The sequence below is a fragment of the Vulpes vulpes genome, chromosome 16 (genome assembly GCF_048418805.1).
Source record: "Vulpes vulpes isolate BD-2025 chromosome 16, VulVul3, whole genome shotgun sequence".
Taxonomy (NCBI): domain Eukaryota; kingdom Metazoa; phylum Chordata; class Mammalia; order Carnivora; family Canidae; genus Vulpes; species Vulpes vulpes.
Genome location: NC_132795.1, coordinates 7,359,340 through 7,386,889, shown reverse-complemented (window position 1 = coordinate 7,386,889; position 27,550 = coordinate 7,359,340). Strand labels below are relative to the sequence as shown.

At 56.4% G+C, this 27,550-nt stretch overlaps 1 protein-coding gene across 1 annotated transcript; it reads right to left on the bottom strand.

Annotated features, from left to right (window-relative positions):
- Positions 1–5,122: 5,122 nt before the first annotated feature.
- On the bottom strand, positions 5,123–27,144 carry IGFBP5 (insulin like growth factor binding protein 5). Its single transcript, XM_026002192.2, has 4 exons — positions 25,950–27,144; positions 11,868–12,097; positions 10,949–11,068; positions 5,123–9,817 (listed from the first exon to the last, which is right to left on the bottom strand). The coding sequence occupies exons 1-4, from the start codon at positions 26,281–26,283 to the stop codon at positions 9,686–9,688; spliced, it is 816 nt and encodes a 271-aa protein (XP_025857977.1). The 5' UTR covers positions 26,284–27,144; the 3' UTR covers positions 5,123–9,685.
- Between the last annotated feature and the right edge of the window lie 406 nt (positions 27,145–27,550).

Genomic DNA, 27,550 nt, shown 5'->3' with positions numbered 1-27,550 from the left:
AATAATCCACAGAGCTGCCGCCGCCCAACCTCCAGGGCCCAGGCTGGGGCCCCTAACTCCAGAGTGTGGGTGCTCCCTGGGCCATGATGCCCTCTCTGGGAGGAAGCTGGGCGGGCCGCCTGGAGAGAGCCCCGGGCACTCTGGCTGTGGGTTGGATCTGCGCCCTGAGGGTCAGCCGTCCTTACCTGGGGCCTGATTTTCTCTCGTCCACGGGTGGGTGCTCCTGCCACCCGTCTCCGTGCCCCTCGGGTGTAGCAGGAGCTGGTGGCTGCTGGTCTGGGATGGGGCAGCCGGTGCTGGCCCCCCTGCAGTTGCAGGGGATCTCAACCTTGCCTAACACGTGAGTGGACCCGGGCACTTAAAATACTCCTGTCCGGGGATCTTTGGGTGGCTCAGCGGTTTGGCGCCTGCCTTTGGCCCAGGGCGTGATCCTGGAGACCCGGGATCAAATCCCACGTCGGGCTCCCGGTGCATGGAGCCTGCTTCTCACTCTGCCTATGTCTCTGCCTCTCTCTCTCTCTCTGTGACTATCATAAATAAATAAAAATTAAAAAAATTTAAAAAAAATACTCCTGTCTGCACCCCCCCGTCAGAGAGTCTGATCTGATTGGCCTGGAGGGAGCCCGGGTAGGTCGGCTTGTGTGTTTTAAGGGTCCTGGGTGGTTCCAGGGCAGAGCTGGGCCAGAAGAATGCTGGAGTCGGGACACCTGGGTGCGAATCTTGTCCCGTTGCCCTGGTCCTACGTTACTCGCCTTATCAGAGGCTCCGTTTTCCTCATCTGTCTAATGGGCATGATCTCAGCCTCGCGTAACAGGATGATGCTCCATGCGAGACCGTGGCTGTGAATGTGCTTGAAAACTAGAGGGCCGGGTGAAATGGGAGGGCTCGTCATGGGCCGCTGCGGGCGGGAGCACTCAATGCCAGGCCCCAGGCCCCCAGCCTGGCCGACTCAGCTCTGCGGTATTTTGGCAGGGTGCTTCCGCGGCGGTCACAGTCGCCCTATCCATTTCCATGCCGCTTGCCCACCGCCTCCCTGTCCTCTAAACCCTCTGGAGAGGAGGGTTTTATGGGTTCCGAGCTCAGCACCCCCGCTGTGGCTCTAGCTACAGGACCCCCCTGACGGATGGCCAGATGCCCTAGAAACCTTGGCCGAGCGAAATCATAATTGCATCCAAGTGGGAAGGTGGTTGGCTGGGCAGGGATCTCCGGGATGTCAAGCCCGCCCGCCGCTGCTCGCCTTCTGGAAGCGGCCAGCTGTTGGCACACGCCGGGGCTACGCTGCCCCCGTGAGGCGGCCCCGGGAGCCGCACCTGGCCCTACGCGGGACCTCGAGGGTCCTTTGGCTTCAGCGGGGGTCCCAGGTGTCCCCCGGGGGAGCTTGTTAAACTTGCCCAAGCAGGGCACCTGTCATCGTCGTCGTCATCATCGTCGTCGTCGTTGCAGACTGCCCGGCTAGAAGCTGGGAGGGCGTCTGGGAATCTGCACTGGAACATTCCAGCCCCCCTGCCCCCCGGGGCAATTCTAATTCATACAATCACCCAATTTCTCTGTGACCTAATTTGTAAAATCCAGGGCACCTGCAGAGCCCCTTGTTCAGAAATTATTAAGAATTTCAAGAGCGCGACAGCAAAGCGTGAAGCTGAGCACAGGCCCCCGGTGGGCACGCGGGCAGCCGGCCCAGCTCTCGGGCCCTCTGAGTTAGGAGGGTCCCCGTGTGCAGCGACCCCGTGGGTTAGATGTGTCCGGAGTACTGGCTGCGTAGGGATGAGGTAGGTGAGAGAGCATCGCCTGGAGGTGGGGCGGTCTCCGAACAGAATTTGGACGCTACCACTTACGACTTAGGCGACTTCGGACACATTCCTAACCTCTGAGCCTCACTTCATCTTTAAATATTAGGATAGTTTCTATTTCAAAGAATTGCTCTGAGAATGTAAACTCATTCCTGTGATACAGCAAGTGCTGCCTAAATGGAGTTACTACTGCCTCCTGGGCCCTGCATTTGGGTTTTAGGATGTAGGAGTAGATGAGGATGATGTACATTGTGGTCCCCATCCTAAATGGACAGAGGGAGCCACAGAACTCCTCCCCGACCGCGGGTGGGATGGAGGTGTGCCCAGGTGCAGGTAGGAGAATATCCGTGTCCCACAGGGGGTGCAAAGACAGGTGTAGGGAGGAAGCAGGAATATGAGGGACGATGTGGTGTGTGTGTGTGGGGGGCTGGTGGGGTTCAGGCAGACGGGGCATGAGCTACACACGAGGTTGGGGCTCCCCGTGGTAGAGGAAGGTGTAGGTGGAGGAGAAGTTGGAGAGGAAGCCAGAGGAGAGCTCATCGGGAAAGCCTCTGGGGGTCTTGCTGTGGGATTTCAGCTTTGGGCTGAAAGTATTTAAGGAGAGGATTTGTGTTTTAGAACAGGAACCCCCTCCTGTGATACTTAGTAGGGAGGACACGGGACTGGGCTGGTCCTGGCAGGAACAAGTGGCCATGATCCAGGTGAGAAGTGGGTGTCATCTGGACTCGGCAGCGGAAGTGGGGAGCGAGGTCAGATTAGAAAGTTTTCCACGAGGGAGCTGATTCCCGGGGCCTGGGGACCTGCTGGACCTGGGAGGGGGTGAGGGTGAGGAATCAGCGGTGACTCTGGAGGTCAGGCTACGCAGCTGGGTGGATGCTGGTCCCATCGTCTGGGAGGACGACCAGATGGGGAGGAGGGAAACAGGGCAGGGGGTGGTGGTAGGGAGAGTTTAGGAGGGAAGGTGACGAGTTCAGATTTTGTTGGTGTTTTTGAATTTGTACTTCGTAAGGGGTAAGATACGTGAGCGGCCAGGACGAGTTCAATTTGGGGCACATGGAATTGGAGTTGCCTGGGGGACACACTTGACTCTCCCATCACCCTCATCCTGACATCCTGTTCACGAACAAGACCCACTGGTTCTGTCCCCAAGATGCTGTTCGTACGTGTCCCCTTCTCTCCCCCTCCTGCGTCACCTACACAGAGGAGAGGGGCGGTGGTTGGTGGGGAAGGGCAGGAGCGACAGGCGGGGAGGGCACAGGACGGGGCCTGTCCTTTGCAAACAGGAGGGCGGGTTTGGAGAGGTTTTCTGGCTGACTCCAGGGGTTTGGATGGGCAGGGAGGACATTCTCACAGTCAGGTCTTGGTTTTCTCGGATGGGGAGAAGGCAGTGTGGGGAGAAGCATGAAAGGGTGTTGTAGACACGGGGGAATGTGGGAACGAGACAGCTCGAGCAGGTTTCCCCAGGCAGGATTTCAAGCTGGGGGGTTCTGTGGTGATGTCAGCCCGCACTGTGGGGGGACTGTCTCCATCAGGGCTCCGCAGGGTTGTGCGGGGGCCCCAGTGTTGGCCTTTGGGGCTCCTCCGGGCTGAGATGCTGCAGGGCAGGTGAGCTGCAGACGAGCAGAGGTGATGGTGGAGCCTGGATCTAGTCTCCTTAGGGACGGAGGCAAGGCCGGAGAGGCTTGATGGGTTGGGGAATAGAATGGGGAGAGCAGAGACTCCTTCCTCCATCGGCATGACGTTGACATTGAGGCCTCCACCTGGCCTCTCACTGTCTACAGACCATGGGCCGAGCGGGCGAGTGGGGTGTTCAGACTCTCCATGTGGAGCACTGAAGCTCAGAGAGTGGCTTCCGAGCGCTGAGTGATGGACGCAAGACTGGTGAAGTCAATAGCAGTGGCCTTGGACTAGCTTGGCCCGCCGGGGGTGAGGGTGGCATCCAAGCAGGCTCCAGCTGCCAGCCCAGTCCCTGCTGGGTCACAAAGGCCCCGTGAGTGTAGGATCCCCGGGGTGCTGTGTGGGTTGCTCCGATGACCCCTGAACTGTGCGGGGCAGGGCGGAGCAAGGTGTAGAGCGGCCGGGAGCTGGAATCCCAGATGACCTCGTGCGTGAGCCGGGGGTTCGCAGATGAGGGTTGTCAGGGCCAAGAGGAGGCCCAAGGGCAGCAGAGGAGCGTGGTAGAGAGGGCCCGGCTGCGGCAGGCCCTAAGGGAGGAGCCGCAGGGAGAAGATGCCTGGGCCCCCCCCCACGTCCCCCAAAGCTCCCCTGCAGCATGTGGGTGGCAGGAGGGTGAGCAGCTGCCTATGGAGAGGCCGGGAGACGGTCCCCGGGGCAGGTGGTGCCATGTGGCTGGACCAGCACGGCCTTCCTGAACGCTACTCTTCCTGAGGCCCCTCCTCAACCCCCCTACAAAGGGAGGTGGGGAGACTCTGGATCCTTCTCTTTGCCTCCTAGAGCAGCCAGGCAGAGGCAAGGCCAAGGGGCCTGCTGCATTGTTGCCTTTGCTGCTGGGCGCTGGCTGAATGACGGCACGGCTCAAGGGCCTCGGGGAAACGAGCTGCAGTGCCCTCGCAGAAGGAAGGGTGCCTGCCCGATGACAGGCCAAGCCCTTGCCAGGCTGGGGTGCTCCCAAGTACTCCACTGGCCACATGCCATGGAGCGGCGGGGGGTACAGGGGTCTGGGCTGGGCAGGGTGGGGAGGCCCCCAACTCTGAGTACATGCTGTGCACGAGGCCTCACAGGGTGCCATCAGGGGACGCGTAAAGGGCGGTGTGCTGCTCTCACTCCCGCACAGGAAGGGGGCACGTGGGGATGGAGGGGCCCAGGTGGAAGGAAAGACGTGAAAGAATGTGGGGCAACGGCTGGAAGGTGGGACTCGGGTCACTAGCCATTCTGTAGCTTTCTTCTTCATGGGGAAGAGACAGCTGGGGGCTGGGTAGGAGCGAGAGGTAGGATTCACCTTGGCCGGAGGCCCCTGGTGGTTAAGAGCTTATGAGGCCTTGGAATGAGCAACTGATGAACAGTCTAGAAATGCCTTCCTGAAAATTCTCTCCAAGAAAGAGACCTGTCACGCGCCGAAGGGTAGGTTAGGGCCCCTTGACTTAATTGCAAGAGGCCTGCGATTGCCCACTTGCTGCTCTAAGCGCCCTGTGGACACTACCTCACTGGACTCTTTTGAACGGTAGAGAAGGGGGCACCCAAGTCTGGATGGGAGGCCGGGTCTGGGGGCTCCCCTCTGGAGGGACAGGCCCCTTGTGCTCTGGAGGGTGGCCTGTGGGCCTCTCACCCTCCACCTGGCTTCCCTGGGCCCTTGGAGGACGCTGACGCAGGGCTAACTGAATGCATAACTTTATTAAATAAATGCTTTGTCATGACAAAAGACAAAGATCAAGGAGTAACATAAATTATAAGTTGAATAAATAGTATACAGCAATCTTCACTTTTTTAATAAAACGTGAGATCCTCTGGCTTTTTTTTTTTCTTTTTTTTTATTTCCTCAGGTACAAAATGCTAAACAGGAGGCGAGCCCCTCTGCATTCAGGTGATTTTTTTTTCCCCGCTTTTTTTTTTAATTCTTTTCCCCACAAACTGGTTTTTATTTGTCAATTTATTTTCTTTTTCATCCTCTTCACCAGTAAAGATTATGAGCGTTTATTAAAAAAAAAAAAAAGTCGAAAACAAAACAAAGGGAGAGAATAGAGCTATGATATGTATGTACGTAACACTACAAAGAGCTACAGTAATATGTGCTGTGGTTATTGCTGTCTTCAAAAAAGAAAAAAAAAAACCGGTAGGCAACTCGGAATCTGAAGGAATCTTGTCTGACAACTGTCTATCCGTGTGGGCTACTGTGTGGTGGTGGTGGTGGCGGTGGCGGTTGTGGTGGCAGCGGTGGTGGCGGCGGCGACGGTGGCGGGAGATTCGGGACTCAGGCTGGTGGCCGGGGACCTGAGAAGGTGGCTGACGCTCCCCACCTTCCCTTTCCCCACCCAGAGGAGTTTGAGAGGGGGGCCAGGGTCTGTGAGGATGGCTAGACCATCGAACTCCATTAGAAAACCCAGAAAGTACGTTTATAAAAAGAAACAAAAACCCAGGAGGAGAAAAAAAAAAAAGTGGAGAAAAGTGCAAAAGGAAGTCTTGCACTTTAGTGGTTTTAAAAATAAAGACAGTACAACACCCAGGTGGCTGGCTTGGCAAGTCCCCATCCCCTTGCGCCACCACTTCTCAAAATTTAGCCTCCTTTCTCCTGCAAACCACAAATGTCCTCTTTGAGACCCAGGGTTGCTTCTCGTGGGCTCACTTCCCTCGAAGGCCCCCGTGCACCGAGGCCCTCCCTGGTGCCAACAAGCCAGGTGTCGGGAGAGCGGTGGCCGGGCCCACCTGCCCGGGGGGAGGCTGACCCTGCAGGATTCCCGGGGAGACCACTGAGATGGCGATGGGCAAATGAGCGAGGAGACAGGAGGTAGACCGCACGGGGCCGCCTGGGCCTCCCGTCCTCCCCTGTGGGGGTTGAATGTCTCCAGGCCTGTGTAGGCCTGGCTGTCTGAGAAACGTTCGAGCGTCACCCGTCCCAGATGCCCTGTTTGCCCAGGTGGGTAGGGAAGCTCTGGGGGAAGGAGGTCGGGTCCTGGCGAGGCCTCCATCCGCGACCCGGCGGCAGTGGCAATGACAGGTAGTCGTCTCCCTGCCAGAGCGAGGCACAGGTCAGAGGGGATGGGAAGAGGCCTACTGTTGGGTGGGTGGGTGGGGGGTGACATTTAGTCTTGAGGCCACAGAGAACTACAGAGCCTGAGGCCTCGAGGTGAAGCAACAGTAGGCTTCAGGCAGCCTGGAGTCAAGGAGATCCCGGGTCAGGATCCCCGCTGGCGGCGCTGCCCACCAGCCTTCCCTCCCGCCCTGCTGGCCCAGGGACGCTCCATCTCCATCCTCCTCCTCGACTCCCTCCCCAGGCCAGGCCGCCCCCTTGGGAGGCTTGTTTCATCCATCATGCAGGTCCTGCGTCCTCTAGGGAGTGGCCAGCTGACCGGAGTCACCCCTGCAAGCACTGGGCTCACAGGCTTGGGTGAGTCGCAGGAGCTCCGGAAACCCGAAGACTGCTGGGGTTCAAGCAGGCCCTACTCCCCCACCTCACGGCCGGCGGCAGGCGCCCCTTCAGAGTCCGGGACGCAGCAGGGGGAAAGGAGAGAGCCTCTCTCAGGAACCAGGTCCAGGTCTTGGGAGGGGTGTGCAGTGGGGGGTATGCAATTCCTGGCTCAGTCTTTTCTTAGGGGGAATGGCACCCCAGTATCCACTTGGCAGATCCCAGTTAGACGGCTGCTCAAGATGCGCAGAAAGGATGGGCAAACGGTAGAGTGAAGCGGGAAAGGTTTACAATACTGGCCTCAGACACGGAAATGTGAGTCGGGGGTTTGGGGAGAGAGTTGTGCAGAGAGATGGGGCACACTGACGGCAGGTCGACTCAGTCCTCTCGGCCGCCATCCCCATCGGGCCCTTTGTCCTGTGGCAATCGACCGTCTCTCCTGTCCCAGCCAACTGTCCTGTGGGGGGGGGGGGGTTAGGGAGGCAGGAATCCCCCCCTGCACCCCAGCCCCAAGTCCCGTAGGTGCAAGTCTCCCACCAGCTGAAATCTGTCTGCTTCTCCGCTGGAGAAGTTGGGCGCTGGAGTGGTCCCCACGGCGTCACGCCATCAGGGAAGAGTGGAGAGAGCTGTGTCCACAGCGAGGAGGGGGCCCCTTCGCCGGTGTCCCAGCCCCCTCTCCCGGCAGGCTGGCTCCGGCCTCCAAGGACAGCCCCACGGGCGCCGGTTTGTTGAGGACGTCAGCGGGAACGGGAGTTTCCTTGGTTCCGAACCTGGCTCCTGAGGACAGCGCCCTGCAGCATCCGCTTGTCCTGGGCCCTTGTCCTGTCCCCCGCCCCAGGGAGAGAGCCTGTGCTGGCCGGAGGCGTTGAAGGGCTTGCAACAGTCTGCCACCTGTCCCTCAGTGCAGAGCGGAGGTGGCCACCCGCGTGCACGGTCTTGTCCCTCCGAAGGCACGGCCGGTCGTGCCGATCCCTGCTCCTGCCCAGCGGCAGGTGTCTAGAGCCCACCTAACGGTGCCCACCGTCCCCGGCGCCCAGGCCTGGAGCAAGCTCATTTCTCTCTGAGGAACTGCGCCCCCATTCTCTTCTTGCTGTCGTCTCGAGTCCCAAAGGCCTAGAGGATGGGGAGCCAGGCAATCGCGCTGGGCTTCGTCCCCCTTCCTGTTGCTTTGCTCCAGAGCTGGAAGGAGGCAGTCCCCGCTGGCCCTCCAGCCAGTGCCCCCCCTGCTCTGCTCCCCTTTTACCGGCTCCCCTGCGTTCACCCCAGCTCACGTCCCTCCCGCTCACGTCCCTCTCTCATTTCAGGCTCTCTCCTGCTAGGCCAGCGCGGAGGCCGAGGGAGGCCCTCAAAATGTCAAAATGACGGGAGAAAAAGGCTGGGCAGGACCAGTGGGTCACACTCGGCCCCGTTGTGCTCGTTTGGTGCAGGGTCCAGAGGCGGTGACTCCGGGAGGGTCTCAGGGCTAACAACGCCAGAGGCATGGGGGGCGCGGGGGGGGGGGGCTTGGGGGGCGCGCCGCGGAGAGCCCTCGTCTACCCGGCTGGGTACCTGCGGGCACACCTGCCCACACCTGCACGCGGGAAGCCGGGAAAGAGTCTAACACCGTGGCCCACCGAGGGTTTGCGTCTGCCGCTCATGGGAGGCTGGCACAATTGCAGTGATGGGTTGTGTCAGAAGAATATGGGTTTTCTCGGTTTTCCCAGAATGAGGGAGCTCCTCAGTGCACCCAGAGGAACTGCTTTGAAAAGTTAATGCAAACCTTCGAAGGAAAGGAAGGAAGAAAGCAAAATAGAAAGAACGTAGACGTATACGCCTTGTACATGACTACATGGAGCCTCGTAGAGAAGTATGGACGAGGCCGCATTGATGTCAGCCTGTCCTCCCCCAGAGGGAGCGCCGCGGGGGGCTCAAACCACCCGTGTCAGCATGATCTAGTCACCCTGGGAGAGCAAGCGTCTCGGCTCCGGGGTGTGTCCTGCTTTCTAGAAGTCTGCACGGGGCCTGAGGTACGCACACCTACTTACTCTTGGTATTTCTGCGTAGGCAAACCTATCTATCTAACAGCACTCGGCTATGCAGTTGCTTCGTTTGGAGAGGAGTGGAATGCATTTTAGTTTTCAGAAGTTTTGGGGAAGGAGAACCCTCTGCCGGGGGGAGAGGGGAGGAGGAGCGGGTTCAAGCCATGCAGCTTGCTGGCTGGCGGTGGAGATAGGTCAGGAGAGGCGCTGACCCCTCCGGTCTTTTCCCTTCTCCCCCCGCGACCAATCCAGACGGGAAAACCCCCAAGGGTGCCATCGGGTGCCACACCTTGGGCCATACCTTCCGGTGCCCAAACGTCTCCCAACTCAGGCCAGGGCTGGACACGACGACGGGCCGGTCCAGCCGTGGTCCCGGTGATCTTTCCCTTCCTGCCCACGTTCTTCTTTCCTTCTTCTTCGAAACGACGCTCTGGTGTCTCCCTCTCTCCTCTACAAGTGCACTTTCTTCCCTTCTCTCTCCTCTCTCGTGTCCTCCTCTCTTCCCCTCCCTGTCCCTTCAACTTGCCTCAAAAAGAAAACCATTTTCAAGATTTTTCAAGGGGTGTGTGTGTGTGGGGGGGGTCTCCTTAGCTGTCTGCATCTCTGCTGTTGCCGGTTTGAAAGTTGAGACCTTGCTAGCGATTCCGAGGTCCTCAGTTTCCTCAAATAGATAGATATATGATTTTTTTTTCCCTTAAATGAGATGAAATGAGTGGCGTCCTGGGGTGGAGGGAGGTGCTGGCTGGAGTCGGGGCTGGGGGTGGGATGGGGCGAGGGGAGGACGGGGAGGGGACGCGTCACTCAACGTTGCTGCTGTCGAAGGTGTGGCACTGAAAGTCCCCGTCGACATACTCCATGCCTGGCAGCTTCATCCCATACTTGTCCACGCACCAGCAGATGCCACGTTTGCGGCCACGGGAAGGCTTGCACTGGGGGAGGGGGGAAGGGAGAGGGACAGGCGGTGAGGGTGGCTGTCCCCCCGGAGGCTCTGCTCCTTGTCTTCCCCGCCCCAAGACAGACTGTGACCCCATCACAGAACCATCATGGTTCTGCTGTGCCCCCTGCATGGGGGTGGCCCTAGGAAAAACGCTCATGTAGACAGTAGACAGTCCGCCCTCCACTAGCTCTTACAACCTCTCTTTCACGCCACCCGTTCAGGGCCCTCCAGCTTGATAGTCTCCACCTGGCTACGTGATCTGCTGAGGATGGGGTGACAGCGATGCTGCGGCTGCATCATCTGTACGGCTTTATCGGGTACCAGACGCTACTTAACACTTCCCACGGAGAAGGTCCTGTTCTAAGTCCTTTACAAAGATGAATCCCTAATCGATGGTCGATGGTCGTTTTGCATCAGAGTCTGGGGGCAGAGACTTTAAATGAGGAGATAAGGAGGGCACAGCTCCTAAGTGGGAGAGCCAAGAATTGACTCAAGGCCGTCTGGCTCTGGACCCTCAACTTAGACGAGGGACACCCTTAGGGAGCATCAGGGTCACCTGAGAGGGAACTTGTTAGGAATGAGAAATTCTCAGGGTCCACCCCCAAAACCCCGGGGTGGGGCTCCACAATTGGTGTTTTAACAAGCCCTCCAGGTAATTCTGATGCCCCAGGATCCCGGAGAACCGCTGGCCTAAGATAACGGGGTAACTGCTTGAATAGGCTAAGTGTTAGCGCAGAAGTGTTGCCCAAAAGGGCAGCCTGGCTGGGAATGGGACGTAAATCATTGCACGTGGTTCCTGCAGAAAATTCGTTTGGAAGTCACTATCTGTGCGCATATATTTACGTGTGTGTGTTTATCAGAAAAGAACCTATACAACCTGTGACATGACACAGTGATAGAAGAACGCTTGCTTTTTTGGTGAGTTCATGTAAATAAGGCGGATCACTAAAACGTAAGGTCCGCACAGGAGGGAAGGGGGAAAGTCACGATTGAGGTGCTTGCGTGGATATCAGGGATTCAGGAAACACTGTTGTTAACGGCACAGACCTTCAGCACTTAGAGGTAAGGGTATCTGGCAGCTGCCCCTTCAGGGGCCCCCTGAACTTGGGAGCAGGGGACGTACCTGCTTTCTCTTGTAGAACCCTTTGCGGTCACAGTTGGGCAGGTACACGGCACGAGGCACCATGCGTGGGCTGGCTTTGAGCTCCTGCAGGGAAGCCTCCATGTGTCTGCGGCAGGGGCCCTGTGTGAAGACGGCAGGAGTGAGACCCACGGCAGGACCCAAGTGGAAACCACCTTTCTGGGGACGCCTGGGGGGCTCAGCGGTTGAGCGTCTGCCTTTGGCTCAGGGCATGCTCCTGGGGTCCCGGGATCGAGTCCTGTATCGGGGCCACCGTATGGGAGCCTGCTTCTCCCTCTGCCTGTGTCTCTCCCTCTCTCATGAATAAGTAAAATCTTAAAAAAAAAAAGAAAGAAAGAAAGAAAGAAAGAAAGAAAGAAAGAAAGAAAAAGAAACCACCTGTCTGTGCAGAACGAGGGGCGCAGGGCACTGGGAGCTAAAGGGTGGGTGGAGAATTTTTTTCAATTAGTCGCTTCCAGAGATCTCTCCTCCTTTGTACCTGTCATGCACTCTGGGTGTGGAAAAGTGTGCAAAACCAGCATCTGACCGGCCACGGGGGCATACTGTCCCACTTTTCTTGCACAACACCCGCCCTGCTCTGATTCAATCTGGAGGTGGCCGTCCGCAGGTGCTCCGGGGAGCGTGCTGCCCAGGTGAGGACACAGCCCCTGGCGCTTGAATGAGCGCCTTGAATGAGCACCGCCTCTACGCCCCGCTCGGTTAAGCCCTGAGTTCTGATCAATGGAAGCCGTGAGACGTCTCTGAATTCCACGCTAGGACACACCTAAGCGCTGGCTGCTGAAAATGCTCATTTAGAAGCAGGGAAAGGTCAAAAGGCAGGGGTGGTGGTGGCAGAGGCGGCCTGGCAGGGATGCCGGTGGAGGCGGGGGGTGGCGTGGGGGGCAGTGTCCCTGTGACTCACCTGCTCAGATTCCTGTCTCATCTCGGGGGCAGAGATGACCCGGGGGTGGGCAGTGTTCTCGGCGCCCCCCACAAACTTGGACTGGGTCAGCTTCTTCCTGCGATCCTTCTTCACCGCCTCGGCCTTCAGCTCGGAGATGCGGGTGTGCTTGGGCCGGAAGATCTTGGGCGAGTAGGTCTCCTCTGCCATCTCGGAGGTGGTTGGCTCCTCATGCTCACGGGAGTCTCTCTCTGCAGGAGAAGGAGGCGGAGGGTCAGCCTCTGGGGTCGTGCCAGAGCTTACCAGACTGGGGACAAGCAGGGGAAGAAGGAGGACATAGGGGTCCTCGCTGCCGGAAGTGCTGGGAAAGGCTGGCATGACTCGAGTCCAAAGGAGCAAACCTGGGAAGGCTACATGGGGTGGCATGGGGTTGAAAAGGTCAGGCTGATAAATGAGGGCAAGTCTGACAGGAGGGAGAGGACATTCTGGGGGCAGGACGGGTGGGTGTGGGGGGACGTGGGTGGGACGTGGCCCGTGGGGGTGCTCAGTGCTGGTCGGGGGCTTGCTTGCCTGCCATGGGGCTGGCTCTGTAGATGGGGCAGTGGCTGGATGGGGGCTGCCGTCTAAGAGCATGACCTGGAGATGCAGGCTGATGGGGGAAGGAAGGAAAGGCCAAGTCTGTCCCTGAGTGGGGCCTTCGTGCTTCCAGGACTGTTAGAGCTGAGATCCGTTCAACTTGGAATCGGGGAGCAGGAGGGTCCTCGGGATCTAGACTAGCCGGGTGGTGAGGACCATCATGAAGAGGAGGGGACCTGAGAGGGCCAGACAGGTGGGGCCTGGAGGATGGGTGGGGGGACCTGGAACCCCACGGCCCTGCCCCGGCTCAGGGCTGGCTCCGGGCTCTGGGCCCTGGGAGGCTGGAACGTAACCCAGCTCCAGGCCAAGAGAGGCCAACAGCTGGCGGGGGCTGGAGCAGTTATATATAGGAGAGACTTGGTGACAGTCTATACTTAGCTGACTTATGACCTTTAAAGAAGTAGGACTTTGTCCATTTATTTGTTGATCTGATAATTCCACCCCCGGCCTTGTTTCCATCTGCCGACTTCCAGTACATTCTTATCTCCCAGGCACTCTTCTCTGGGCCCCTCTTCCTCCTCTCAGCTCCTTGACCTCGCCAGCCTTGGCAGACCCAGAGTGGGGAGGGCTCCATCGCTCTTCCCAGGTGGGCAGGACGTGACCAGGATGCCCGCAGGGAGACCAGGTGCAAGGTGGGGGTGGGTAGGGGCGGGTCAGTCCTATCTTCATCGCCTCTTTTCAAATTTTAGAGAGAGAGAAAAATAGGGCTCTGGGGTGACCCCGGATAACTCATGAGGTGAAGGAAAATCCTGTTCTCCAGCCACTCCACTGTCACTGGGCTCTCCAGGAGCCATGATGACAAGGCCCTGGGATGGGGAATAGGAGAGGAGTCCAAGGAGGTGGGGATGACGGGATGCACAGGGAAGGAGAATCTTGGTGAAAAGACACTGTTTTGTGTCCCCAGGGGCAGGAACCCTCTTTCCAGGGGAAGTTCCAGGTGTGGGTTAAGGGAGGCATTTGGGGACCTGGCCTAACCTGGTCAGGATGGCAGGTGGCAGGAAGCACCTGAGCACCTGTTTGTCTCTTGGCTTGGGATTTGTCAAACTTAATTGAATAGGCATCCGGCCTTTAAGGCCCTGGCAGGGAAGTTCCCCGCCCTGAAGAAGCCTCCACAAGTTTGCAGTGTTTTGGGTGGTTAGCTGGCTTGGATATTTATCCACAGAGAGGAAGGGAGGCAGTCACTAGAGGGACACGATGCGGAGCGAGCAAATGGCAGAGCAACGGGGAGGCATTCTCGGAGCAAAGTTCGGAGCCAGGTCCCCATCCCCCACTTTTGGTCTTTCCCTCCCTCTTCCTGCCTTGCCTGGACTCAGGGCTCTGACTCTATCAGACCTGCTGCGATCATTAATCAGCGTGGTGGGCGATGCGCCTGGTAGGGGGAGGATAGCCGTCTAGGGTTAGCTAAAGGAGTGACGTTTGGAGTAAACCAACTTTTCTTGGTTGCGGGACAAGCTAGAATGGGGTGATGTGCAGGGGAGCAGTGGGGGGCTCTGTACAAACCGGAAATGCTAGGGCTCTGTTATCTAGTACTGAGCCCGGACCCGAGGTTCAGGTCTTGGGGAGAGATGCGTGGAGAGGAAAAGCCAGCTGTGGGACGGAAGGTTGCTGAGCCCATTTGCTGAGTGATCTGAGGCACTTCCCACAACCTCTCTGGGCATCACCGAGCGCTCTGACCCTGAGAAAGCAGTTGACCACTGGGGAAGAAGAGAGGTCAAGAGATGGCTGCCATTGAAAGGTTGGGAGCATTGCAGGGGGGCATGGCCACCCCCTTCCCCTAATCAAGATCATAAGCAGGTGAAGTGAGCAAAGGTGGGTGAGGGCACAGGTGGGAGGGTGGAGCGGCTCCAGCCTGGGCGGAAGGGCCAGCAGGTTTGTGTGTGGCTGGGCTCCAGGAGTTGCCACTTCCGTGAGGGAGATCCCAGGGAGCTGCTGACCTCCAGTGGCTGGAGCTGTACCAGCTCCTGGAAGCCTTCCAATGCACCGTCAGGTCCATGCCCCTGTGTCCAAGCAGAAACAAGAACATGAACGTATCTCAGGGTGCTCTTTCTAGCTCTTAAAGACATCGGAGATGGGGGTGCTGCCCCTCCTCCTCTGGCCACCTGTTGTGCCGGAGCCCCCCTGTCCTTCTGGTCAGAGGGTGTCATCCACCAGATGTGGCGTCCCCTCTCCCAGGGCTTCTCTCTCTGGCCTTGCTGGACACGGAGGCCTGCTGGCTCACGGCACTCCACATACCAACAGCTCTTCTCAAGACCCTTCATCTTTTAGGACCTTTTCTAAGAAATGCTGTGGGCTGCCCTTAACCTTGACTCACTCCTCCTGGGACGGGGATGGGGCTGTTAACAGTGGCTCAATAAACTTGGGAGCAACTTTTCTTGGACCTTAGTCTTTTCCCCGAAAGTGTTCAAGGACGGCCTTGGGACTAAGCGCATGTTCATACTGGAAAACGATGTGGATTCCTGTATGTTCTTTAAGGAGCTCAAAGCACTTCTGCAGGGACCCCTGAGTGGTTCGCCTCCGCCTTCGGCTCAGGTCATGATCCCGGGGTCCTGGGACTGAGCTCCACGTCGGGCTCCCCACTCAGTGACAAGCCTGCTTCTCCCTCTCCCTCTGCCTCTGCCTTCAGCTCAGGTCATGATCCCGGGGTCCTGGGACTGAGCTCCACATTGGGCTCCCTACTCAGTGACAAGCCTGCTTCTCCCTCTCCCTCTGCCGCTCCCTCAGCTTGTGCTCTCTGGCTCTATCGCTCTGTCAAATAAATAAATAAAATCTTAAAAGAGAGAAAAACCCTACAAAAAAAAGCACTTCTGCAAACGCTCTGTCCTTCCCTGGCCTCACGAAGGCAGGGTTCCGAAGGCATGCCCTCCCTGGTTCACAGGCGCTTTTTTGGCTGCTTCTGAAGGGCAGGCTTAAAGTTTTGATGTGTCTCCTGGTTTTTTTGGTGCCACTTAACCCCATGGGACCTATTACTTAGGCAGCCAGGGTAGTGGAGTCTCAAAGATACCAGTCAGGGTCTCGTGGTCACTTGCAGGCTCCAGAGACAGCGGAAACGCAGCATGGAGCCAGTGCGGAGCTACAAAGGTGAAAAGGCTGGAGAGTAAGACTTTGGGGGGCTGGAATGCCAGGGCCCGCTAGCCCTCCTCAGCTGCTTGCTGGCCAAGTCATAAATAGGCTTTCAATTTGGGAAGGGCTTAAGTTTTAGCTAAGACAAGCAGGCACACGCAGACTGGCGGTTCCTGTGCTCATTCATGGAGAGAAAATGGACCAAGGTTGCAGAGGGGATTTAGGTGGGATGAAAGGGAGGACTTCCCCAACTGCGGAACAGCAAAGGAACTTCCAAGTGCAGGGGGTTCTCGAAGCTGGTCCACAAACAGGCCAGTACCTCCACGTGGCCGGTAGGTGGCGGAGGAGACTCAGGCTGCACAGCATGTCCCCGGTGCTTATTTCCAGGGACCTCAAGGCACTTTTAAGATCTGAGATTTGTGTGCTGCCCTCCTCCACTTCTGTGACAGCTACCCAAATCCTCTCCTTCCCTCTGTGTGTCTGCAGATGCATTTCAGGAGTCAGGGCGATGGACAGGTGAGGACTAGAAAAAAAACACCCATGTACGGGGAGGGTGAAGGCAGCTGTGAGAGCTGGAGGCTCATGGGGGGACAAGGCCGACCTGTGCATCTGTGCATAGCCTCCCACTGCTTCTCTCATCTGCAGCTGAAAAGTGATCTGGGGAAGAGGGGACCCCTTTGAGGGCCCCCTTGCCCTTGTCTCCATGTCCTTCTGAAAGGATTCTGCAGCAGCTGGAAAGTGGGGAATGCTCAGTATTGTTCCCGCCTCCAAGGGGCAATGGAGGCAGGGCCCGTTAATCCCTTGATCTCATCCAATGGCCAAGGGAGCAGGGGCTGTCACATGGTCCTGATGGGTGCATTTCCTGATGGGCGGGTTCTGAGTCTGGCCTGCATCCCCACAGGCTCTCTGATGGCCCCTGTCCCTGCCCCGTCGTGGGGGCCAATGCAGTTCCTCCTTCATTCATGAGGGGGTTCTGGGTCCTGCTGCTGCGCCAGCACCCACGGAGGCACACTCAGGTACACGGCCCTTCCTATGGCAACATGAACACCTGCTGGAGGACTATGCCGTTTTCACGTCCCAGCAAACACAGAGTGTGTCTGGCTGGAGGCCCAGCGGCTCTGGATCCGGAGCCATCGTAGGGTGGGCAGCGCTACCACAGCACAGTGGACAATGCCCGAAGCAGGCCCATGCTCTTAAGAAGCCTTCCGATTCCATCCTGCTCCGTGGGCCGTGATGGAGATGTTAGGGACCTGCTGCTCCCTGCAATCTATCCCCCCATGCTGGTCATGCCTTGGCCCCACTAGCACCCTGGGCCCAGGCTGGTGGTAGTTTCCCACTCTATCTTAATCTCATCATCAGACTTCAAACAGAGTGGCCCAGATACCGCCACTTTGCTTACGGAAATTGAAGAAACCGAGGCGTAACTTGGAATTCACAGCTCAGGAAGACTGTGGGGCTTGGCCAGGCCACCTGGACCTGGGGAGAGGAAAGTCTCTTTTTGTAGCCAGGAGACAAGATGGGTTTGCCCAGAATCTCTCTACAAGGAATGAAAAGGGGAGCTGGGTTTCCTCTGGCTCTCACTCTAACTCCTTCTGTGGAATTTAAAAAGTAAGCTTCTTAAGAGCGGAGCCTGGTCACCTATGTTCACCTCTCCATCGGATGGCATTCGGTATATAAGCTGTGAATGGAGAGATGCACAGATTTCTTCAAGAGATGAAGAGAAGCGGGTCAAGAAGCGGGTCTGTAACATGAAGTCGGGCATGGTACAGTTCCACGGATGCCGCGAGAGGTCACCTCACCCTGCCCCCTTGCCTTGAAGCCCTGGAGCTGCTGCAGAGGGAGCCGGGAAGCCGAGTAACAGGACCAAGTACGGCTCCCCTGGATTTCCTGGGCTTCTCTGATCTAAAGTCATGCTCTCCGATATAGCACTCAAGAGTCACATGTGGCCACTTAAATGAATAAATATTAAATCGAATTACAAGTGGAGCTCCTCGGTTGCTCTATCCACTTTTCAAGGACCCGTAGCTCCAGCGGTGGAGTGGCTGCTGCGGTGCACAGCACAGATGCAGAGCATTTTCATCACTGCGGAAAGTCCTCCTGGACAGCGGGCCTGAGGGCACCGATCCACCCCTGGCCGTGGCCGGATGCCTGCACCCCCTCCCCACTTTGCCCTGTTTCCCCGCCAACCTGCCTCCCCCTGCTCTTTGCCAGGACATGCAGCTTATGGGGCAATGATGGATCGGCGGCTCACTGTTTAAAAAAACTGTGAGACGCGTTTCAATCTCCTGAAGTCTGACCGCTTCCCAGCCGTGGATGCCAAATGAATCAACGACACCGCGTGTGCATGCCTTTGCATAAAGAGAACGGGCCCAGGGCGGTCGGGAGGGGCTGCCGGGCCTTCCAGGGGAACTGCCTCCTCTTAGCCATTCCAGTCCTGGCCAGTGTGTGCTTTGTCCCAGCCTCTCTTGGAAGACACTGTTTTCTTTTCCTCTGTGGTCAGTAACAGGCCTGCATGTTCTGGGCTCTTTTTAACACGAATTATGGGCTGGGAGGCAAAGGAGCGCTGTCTTTTCAAGAGGAAAACAAACCCAAATAACCATCATCCTGAGGAACAGTTGCAAGAAGGCACTGGAGAAGGAAGAAGTGAGACTCGGGGTGAGTGGTGGAGGCGGGGAGCAGGTTCAGAGAATCAGTGACTGGACAGTGAGGACAGGAGACCTACCCTGCTGAGCTCCTCTACAGCCCCCACCCCATTCCAGACCAGAAAACTAATGTAGTTGCGTGCTCTAAACCAACACCAAAGTTGGCCAACGTGGGCACGCAACATCTCTATCCTAAATGGAGAATTGGTGACATCATATCGCATGGTGGGTGAACAGAGTAAGAGTTGGAGTACCAGGAAGTCTGATTGCCAGCCCCAGCTGAGAGGAACCGGTCCCCACCTAGAGGGTTCCCTCCAGAAGTATCCCCCCATCTAATGGCATTACTTCATGCTGCGTTAGGCATGAGGTCTCCTTCCAAAAGATGGAGAGAGAAAAGGTGACCCACTGCCCTTAATGGCATAACCTGGCTGCTGTCAAGTTGGTGACATTCCTCCAGAATGAAAGGCGAGGCTCTCACTCATGCATCTCCCATTGTCCCGGGAACAGAGGTAAAGGCAGAATTCCCCCCATTCTTTTCCCCCAGGGCCAAAGTAGGATTGAGGGCTGCGCTTTCAGTACACATTTCTTGATCCCTGGGAGACGGTTGGTGATAAACTTACGTGTTAGACATACACACTTATGTCCAACTCCCCAGATAAGGTTCCCTGGCTGGGTTTCTCTAGAGCTGGGGAAGGTACAGCATGCTCAGGAGAAACGTCTGTGTCTGTTCCCCACGTATACCCTAAACCAGAAGGGAATAGAGGGGGCTTGGTGGGAAGCAGCCTCTGAATGGAGAAGGGGAGAGGGAGAGGGAGCACTTGGCCATTTCTCTGACCTGGCTACACTTCCACTCATGACTCATCACAGTCCATTCAGAACATTACAATTAGGCAGCCACATTCCCTGAGAACGGTCCTGGGTGACCAGAAGGGGGTGGCAGGGAGCAGGCAACTAGATCTTTCCCTGGGTTCCCTAAGAAAAGAGAGCTGCTGGGGGTCAAACAAGAGTCCTGTGGTGTCTGGAAGAGTCCGAATTCAGACTCTTCCTGTTGGACTCTTTGGGGCTGAAGGAGAGAATGCAGAGATATTATTTCCCTTCTCAGGTCGGGGAGGGGCTTGCTAGTTAGGCGGCCACTAGCCACATGTAGCTATTAAAGCTTGAAATGTGGCTAGAGGGGTCGAATTAAACATTTTATTTCATTTAGGGCCACCTGCGTGGCTCAGTCTGTTGAGCATCCAACTCTCGATTTCGGCTCAGGTCATGATCTCAGGGTGCTGGGATGGAGCCCCGAGTCGGGCTCATGCTGGGGGTGGCTCCTGCTTAGGATTCTCTCTCTCCTTTTCTCTCTGCCCCCCCCCCCACTCTAAAGAAAGTTATTTCATTTTAATTGATTTGAATTTTAAAACTAATACTCAGTGTAGGGATCCCTGGGTGGCGCAGTGGTTTAGCGCCTGCCTTTGGCCCAGGGCGCGATCCTGGAGACCCAGGATCGAATCCCACGTCGGGCTCCCGGTACATGGAGCCTGCTTCTCCCTCTGCCTATGTCTCTGCCTCTGCCTCTCCTTCTCTCTCTGTGTGACTATCGTAAATAAATAAAAATTAAAAAAAAATAATAATACTCAGTGTAGTTATCAGAAACTTTTTGAGTATGTTTGGAATGACTCAGGTATATGAATCCAGTTTTTCGACTGTAAACTTTTTTACAAAACTTAAATATACAAATCGAGTATTTTTAATGAAAATTTAGTGTCCAAACTGGGATGTGCTGTCCATGCAAATCATACCTCAGATTTCAAAGACTTTAATATGAAAGAAGGAACGTAAAATATCTCATTATAACTGCTGGGGTATATGTAGAAATGATAATATTTTGGATACATTGAATTGAAATATATGGTTAAAATTAATTTCACCTGTTTCTCTTGGCCTTGTTAAAAAGTGTGGTTACGAGAAGATTTGAAATCACGTGTGTGGCTTGTATGCAGTTTCAGCTGGCCCGGGCTGTTCTAAAGCATCTGGGACGAGAGTCATCCTCAGTGGTGTGACAAAGAGACAGTGGAGCATACTCAGTTCAGCTGTGATGGCAGGACCTAAATGGTTCAGGATAACCAGAGCCCACCTAAAACATCTGTGCGAACCAGCAAAGGTCAAAGGAAGCCAGGTTCTGAGTGCAAATTCGGTCTGGGCCTTGCCTCAGGATTTGGCTAGGGAAAACCCATGTCTGATGGTTGAGGTTGAGGGATGAAAAATGAGGTCACTAACCTATTTATATTAAAATTTCCCCAGGGTGCACTTGACAGGTCTAACCTCTTGAGAAGAGGTCGTTAACTTATCTGTCTCCTTCTTAAGAATCCCCCAAGAGAGGAGCAGCCACAGCTCCAGGATGTGTTAGCCTGGCTCTCCGAAATGCCTCAGATTCATCTGAGGCCCCCAGGTGTAATCAGGAGGCTCCACTCTTCTGTCCTTTGGAAAGATCGCTGATAGACCTGCCCCTGTTCCAAAACCTGGTGACTCTCTGGCTGTCCTCCTTATCAACTCTTAGGGCGTGTGGTTTTTCTCTCCTGCTCCCACCCTGCCCCACCGGAGGAGCTGGGGTCTCCTCATCTTGCTCGCCTGACTCCATGAAAGGCCTGTGCAGGTAGAGGCTGCTTGCCAAGGAAAGTTGGTCGCTTAGGGGCCATGTTCTCCTTCTATACTGTAGGCTGCCACACAGCCAAGGGGAAGCGAGGGCCTGCCTGCCTTCCCAGATCAGGAGAGCACCCCGTAGTTCAGGAAAGGAGGTTTAGTCCACGGCCCTAAGGCCTGGGCTCAGCACTGCTCCTTTCCACCCTGGCCTAAGCCAGTCTTGTTTCCAAGACCATGGAGAAAAAGGGATACAATGGAGTGTGGTTGAAAATAAAAGCTGGGGGTGGGGGTGGGGGCTGCATTCTCCACTTTAGGGCCACTTCATTTCTTACGTTAAAACAGAGCAGTCCCCCCGCCCAGTTCATCTTCACAAGCCCCACTATGGGAAGACAATGTTGGGCCATATTTGCCGAAGGCCTCATGGTAAGTTAGGCCAGGCCTTGGTGAGAGCCCTAGTGACTAGTCTAGGAAGCCCAGAAGAGCGGAATGGGTATAGAATCAATAGGACTGTGAGACTGAGTTCCATCTAGTCCCGGCTCTGCCACTAACCCTGCACTCCCTGCCTCGGTGTTCTCATCTCTGAAATTGCTGTTTTGAGTACTAAGATCTATGGGTCGTTTCCAGCATTAGCACTCTTTGGCCAGTACCTAGACCATTCGTGGGGAGACACTAGGACCAAGCTAAGCCAAGTGGCCAGGTAGGAAACGTCACTTTATCTCCCATAGAAGTTTGCAATAATTCCTCTGGATTTATATATTTTTTTTTAAAAAAAGGCATCACAATAAAAATCATGGAAACAGAACTGGAAACAAAAGTGGGGGGATCCTCTGGATAGAGGGCAGTGGGAAATAGAAGCTTAGAACTGGCTTCTTTATTTATTTTTTGCAAATAGGTAATGAATCTTATTGTTTTGGAAAACAAAATCCAGACTGTAATTTAAGGATGGCCTCCGGGGATTGTATCTTTGGGACCAACTGTAGTAAAAATGCGAAACAAAAACTCAAACAAAATCCCTCCAAATTGCCTCTTCGTCTCTCACCACACCCATTCTCCCATCCTCTTCACTTCTACTCCCTGTTGATCCCTCACTGGTACCTGGTCTGTACATGGAGTCCTTCCAGTTTCTGGATGCAGGAGGCTTGGAGTGTGCGGATCCATTCTTCGAAGTTCTATGTTCTACGCATTAAATAACCCAAAGTTTCAAAGGCATTGCTCAGGTACAAAGTCAAAGCTTTAGGCAAAAATTACCTTCCTTTCCTGCTAGCCACCTCCCCCCACCTCCCATCCCTTTTAAGGGGACTGGGGCTTCTGTGGAATTCCTACTCCCATGCCCTTTGCTGTAACCCCCATGGTGACCTCTGCCTCCTAGGTCAGCCCAGTCCTCTCTCTGCAGCTGCAAGTCCACCTGTCTGCTCAAATCCAACCCAAGCCTAAGCACTAACTGGCAGCTGCTCTGACTTAAAACTCAAGCCCTCAGGGAATGCCGGCAAGCTAGGGGATGGAGAAGGGGGGGTGGGGGGTGGGGTCCGAAGGAGGGATAAGAAAAGAGAAATATGGAAAGAAAATGAGTTCTCACTGTGGCCAACTGTCTTTGCTCTTCCAGTCTGAGCTGACACAGCAGAAAGAGGGGGCGGGAGGCAAGAAAAGTCAAGTTAAAAGCACCGTCTCTCATCTTCCCGGCTCCCATTTTGGTTGGCTCAGGGCACAGCCAGCCTCTCAAAGGCTTATTTCAAAGGGAGGGGGTGCGAGTGGGAAAGGAATCTGGCTCCTTTGGTTTTCCATGATCTTGTTCAAGCCAGACACAAATTTGGCCAATAAACCGAACTCTGGGACTTGACTTCAACATGGCATTTGGACCAGGCTTGGAGTGGAAGCCAGGGTGATGGACGCCAAACCCCTCAGAGATGCAAAGGCCAAATTCATTTTTATTTAGGTAATATTTTTTTTTCGTTCCCAGAGCATACTTTCTGTCCACTCTCTCTTATTTCTCAATGACAGAATGGAAACGCAGAACCCATTTCTCCCTGTATCCCAAGCTTAATGTCTCAGGGGCTCAAGGGAGAGCTCCCAGAACCAGGCCAGGGCCCTTCTCCCAACAATGCCCAAGCAAAGCCTGGTGCGTCCTTGCCTCCATCCAGCTCACCGGTATTTATTGAGTTTGGCTCAATAAAGGACTCCTGTCTCCCGCCTCCCTCCAGCCTCACACACACTGCCCTCTGTTTCTATATCTATCTTTGCCCCAGAACTGGCCAAAATAAAATGCAGGGCCCAGCGGGCTCCCAGCACCCAGTTCGCGGGCGGACTGGCTCTCTGGTTGCTCAGCAACGCGCCCAGCAAAACACCAGTCTCCGCCTGCCCGCCCTCAGCTCTTCCTCCAGCAGCTTTGGCTGCCTGCCACCTCGCTCTCCTCAGCTCCCCATTCCGGATTCGAGAAATGCACTTTTTTTCTTTTGCTTAAAAAAAGATATGTATCTATATCTTTCTGTGCGCACATATCTTTTGGTGTGTGTGTGTGTGTGTGTATGCATCCATCATCTCTACCTGTATCTCTACCTGTATGGCAACCACAGGGGGGAGAGGCAAATCCGGGTTCTCACTGCCCACCTTGGTAGGGAGGATACGGTGGTGGGGTGTTGGGGAGCAGGATTTTTGGCCAAGGGAGCTGACACCTTCCTCCCTGTCTCTGTTCACTTCCCTCTCTTTATGGAACCTCTCTGCGCCATCTCCAACTTTTTGGGGGACCCCCTCAACGGTTGCAAAAAGCTAGAGCCAGGAGCGCCCACTACCATCCTATCTTCCAGGAGTTAGGAGTCCCCGAAGCCATCCTGCAACCGTGCTCCGTTGGCACCTGCCAGAGGCCGGGTGGAGTCGCCAAGAAAGTCGGGGTGGGGCGGGGAGGCAGCCACGGGTTCCCCAGGAGGCGGCTAGAAGGTAGGGGTTGGGGAACGGGCTGCAGAGAAGTCTGAAAGGCGTCTTGCTTGGGACAAAAGCCGGTGTCTTTGTGTGTCTCTGTGTGTATTACGTTCAACTGGAAAGTTGGATGATGAGCCAATTTGCCCTTCCAAGCGGTAGCGCGCGTGCGTGCGAGCGCCCTGCGCGCACACCCTCCGCACCAACCACATCACACCAACCACACGGTTGGGCAAATAAAAGCGAGGCCAGAAAGCGGCTGAGTGATACCTTGCATACTTTCTTTGTGACCGGATTATTACCCAGAGCGCCCGCTTCCAAGCCAGGAAATCAATTCATACCTTTTCTCCCCCAGGCGCTAAGCTTTTCCAAATCCACATCCCCCAGGATGAGCGCGGCCAGGACCGCCTTTGAAAAGTGGCTCTTAATAAAAATAACTCCACAAACCCGGCCCCTCGGGCCTCCGGGGCCTGAGCGTTGCACTCTGTTCCTTTTTTTTTTTTTTTTTTTTTTTTTGCAGGCTGCAATCCGGGGGAGGACTGCCTCTTGCAAAGTGGGGGGGGGGGGGGGCGGCCGGCAAACCCTGCGAGGCTTGCAGGGTTCCAGGGTGAGCCCGGGAAAGTCCTGCAGCTTTGCAAGCGCTTTCGCACTCCTATCCTACACGATCGTGTCTGTAGCTGGCAGTTAGGAAAACCCAAGTCGGGGCGCCCTAATGGACGGGATGGGGGCTGGGAAGAGGGACATTGTCCCAGTAAGAAGCTACACAGAAAAAAAAAAATTGTTTTTAGCTAAGTTTTAGCCCCCTTCGGAGAGGATTAATAACCAGGTTGGTTACTCATTGGTTAAGAACCCAGATCTTTGTGCACAGCTCCTTAGATTTTTTTTTTTTTTAAAGAAGGGAGATCAGGTAAGTGCAAAAGAAAACCCAGTCTAAGGAGGGGGTCAGAACCGTTCTGATTAAAAAAAAAAAAAAAGGAAAGAAAGAAAAGAAAAAAAGAACCGTTCTGATTGAGCAGGCAGCTCTGTCAACGTTTTAAACCTTAGACTCCAGACACTGAGAACTGGGGGGCGTGGCCTCGAGGGGGCGTGGCTTCGAGGGGGCGGGGCTACTCGGAGGAGGGCGCGGCTCCCGGAGCGTGGCTTTCCCGTCTCCGCCCAGATTTTGCATTCTGCGTTTCCAGGGTCCACACCCACTTGTGATCCGGGTTGATAGATTGAGGTGGGGGGGGGGGGGGGTTGGGGGGGCGCGGAGGGGGGGAGATGAGCACTGGCGGGGAAGTGGTGATGCCTGAGGCTCACATCCCTTCTTGCCCCTATATCCACCTTTCTTTCTTCCCAGGTAAAATCTGAACTGGGGCGGGGCGGAGGGGGGGGGGACAAGGAATTCGATTCAGGGACGAATACTCTGCATTATTGGACCAGAAACCCTTCTTTCCCCGTCCCTCCGCCCCCCGCCCCCCCGCCGGCCCCCCACCTCCCCACCGCTGCAGCCCAGCGTGCCAAAGTCATTTTTTCCCTTCTCGGGAGGAAAAAAGGTATTTTGCATTTTAATAATGTCTTACCACGTACCGCAAACCATCACACCAAGTCCAGAGCACTGGGTGTGCGCGGGGAGGGGCATCGGAGCCCCCCCTGCCCCCCGCCCCGCCCCCGGCGTTAGCTCCCCAGCGCCCGTGCGCGCGCGCGGGGGTGTGCAGGGGCGGAGGGCAGGGAGCCCCGGGACCGGCCTGCAGGGGGGCGGGGGGCCAAGGTGGGATAACCGCGGAGGGCCGGTGCCGCCTCTCTCTCCAGGTCCCCAGTTAAAGCAATATTTTAACAAAAGAGATTTTTCTTTTTTTTTTTTCCCAAGTTCGAGAGAACCCGTGTTGGGTGGGTGGTGGGTGGCGGAGGGAGCCTGTAGGGTGCCAGGCGCCTTCTCAGACTGGAAGCTGCGCACCTGGGGGTTTGCACCCGGACTCCGACTGGCAGCTCGGGGGCAGAATTCAGACGGGGGGAGGGGAGGGGAGGGGAGGGGAGGGGAGGGAGCGAGGGCTCGGGGGGCTCGGCTGGGAGCGCGGCGCGGGGTAGCCGGGTCCGCCAGGCTCCGATTGCGAGGGGCCAGGACCGTGCCCACCCTCCTCCCGGGCTCCACCCCGGCGCCGAGCCACTCGCCGGACGGAGCGCGCGGGCCGGCCCGTCCCGGTCCCCGCCGCGCGCCGCGCCCCCCGACCGGCACACCGAGCGCGCTCACCGATCTTGGCTTGCTCGCGGTAGCTCTTCTCGTTGAGGCAAACCCCGCGGCCGTGCAGCAGGGCGTGCAGCGGCTTCTCCTCGTCCTGCCGGGGGAGGCAGCGCAGCCCCTGGGCGCAGCGCTCCGTGTAGACGCCGCACGACTGCCCCTCGGCCAGGGCGCAAGTCATGCAGCAACCGCAGCCGGGCTCTTTGACCAGCTCGCAGCCCAGGGGGCTGGGGGGGCACATGGAGAGGGCTTTCTCGTCGCAGGGCTCGCAGTGCACGAAGGAGCCCAGGCCCTGGGCCGGCCCCGCACAGGAGGCCAGCAGCAGGAGGACCGCGGTGAGCACCATCTTCTCCGAGTCTTCCCCTTTACCTTGGGGCGGGGCACGAGAGCGAGAGTGTGGGGAGAAAGGGGCCAGGAGGGCGCCCGGAGAAATTAAAAAAATGTTTTTTTTTTTTTCTGGCAGGTAGAGCAGGTGCCCTCCCCCAGGCAATTGCAAAATGCGGGGAGAGATGGAGGGCTGAGGTGCCTGCAAGCGAGTCCCAGTTGCAAGGATTAAAGGACTTGCAACAGGTTGGGGGGAAAAGAGCAGCGCCAGGTGCACGCGGAGGGAGTGGAGGCCAGAGAAACAACCCCCCCGGCCAGACCTGCTCAGAATTACAGGGAGGAAAAAGCCAAAAATTGTTCACCCCCAAAGAAACCGCCGAAATAATGAGCTCGGAGGCTGTGGAGGAGAAGGGGGTGGGGCGCGGGGGGGGGAGCAAAATGGGTTTGTCTTCAAAAATTTGGTTTAAGACCTAAAATGCACCCTGCCCCTAGTTCCTAACCTTCAGCTGCTTGCAGCGCGCGGCTGCCGCGGAACAGGTAAGAGGCGGCGGCGGTGGCCGCGAGGGTGGGGGAAGATGTTGAAATCAAGAAATTTAAAAAAAAAAAAAAAGCCCCCAATCCAAACCCCTAACACCTCTCTGCTCCCGCTGTGCCACCACCTCTTGGAAATTCGCAGGTTCTGCGTGAAGCTCGAAGAAGGGTGCAAACGGAAGAGGGGGTAATTAAAAGGAGCAAAAAAAAAAAAAAAAAAAAAAAGAGAGAGAGAGAGAGAGAGAGAACCCCACACCGGTTTGCTCCTCTTTCCTAGCTCTTTCCCCCGGCAGAAGTTTCCAAAGAGACTACGGGCTCCGGTGGAGCAGGCGCTTTTAAATAGACGGCCCCTGGCTGCCAGCCAGTTTGTAGCTGCTATTTGAGCTCCCCAACACCCAACCCAGGCGAGGATGCCAAGGAGCTTTGCAGTACAAACTCACACGGGGTGGGGGTGGGGAGAGGCCTTCTAGACACACGGGGGCTCCCCTGCGCTCCCGGAGCAGTGCCCTCCTCCCCCCGGAATGCAAGAAGGGGGCACGGGGGACCGGGCTGGGCTGCCTACGGGGCAGGGGGGCGTGTGTGTGTGTGTGTGTGGATAGGTGGGGGGGGGGGCGGTCGAGTGGAAGAAGCAAATATTCAGGAGTTGGTGGCACCGAAGAGGAACTGGGTCTCCCTCCCTCCCATCCCTTAACTAGCCAAGGCTCCGGCTGCAGGGAGAAGCATTTTCTTATTAGCCAAGTGGATATATACCGTGCCCA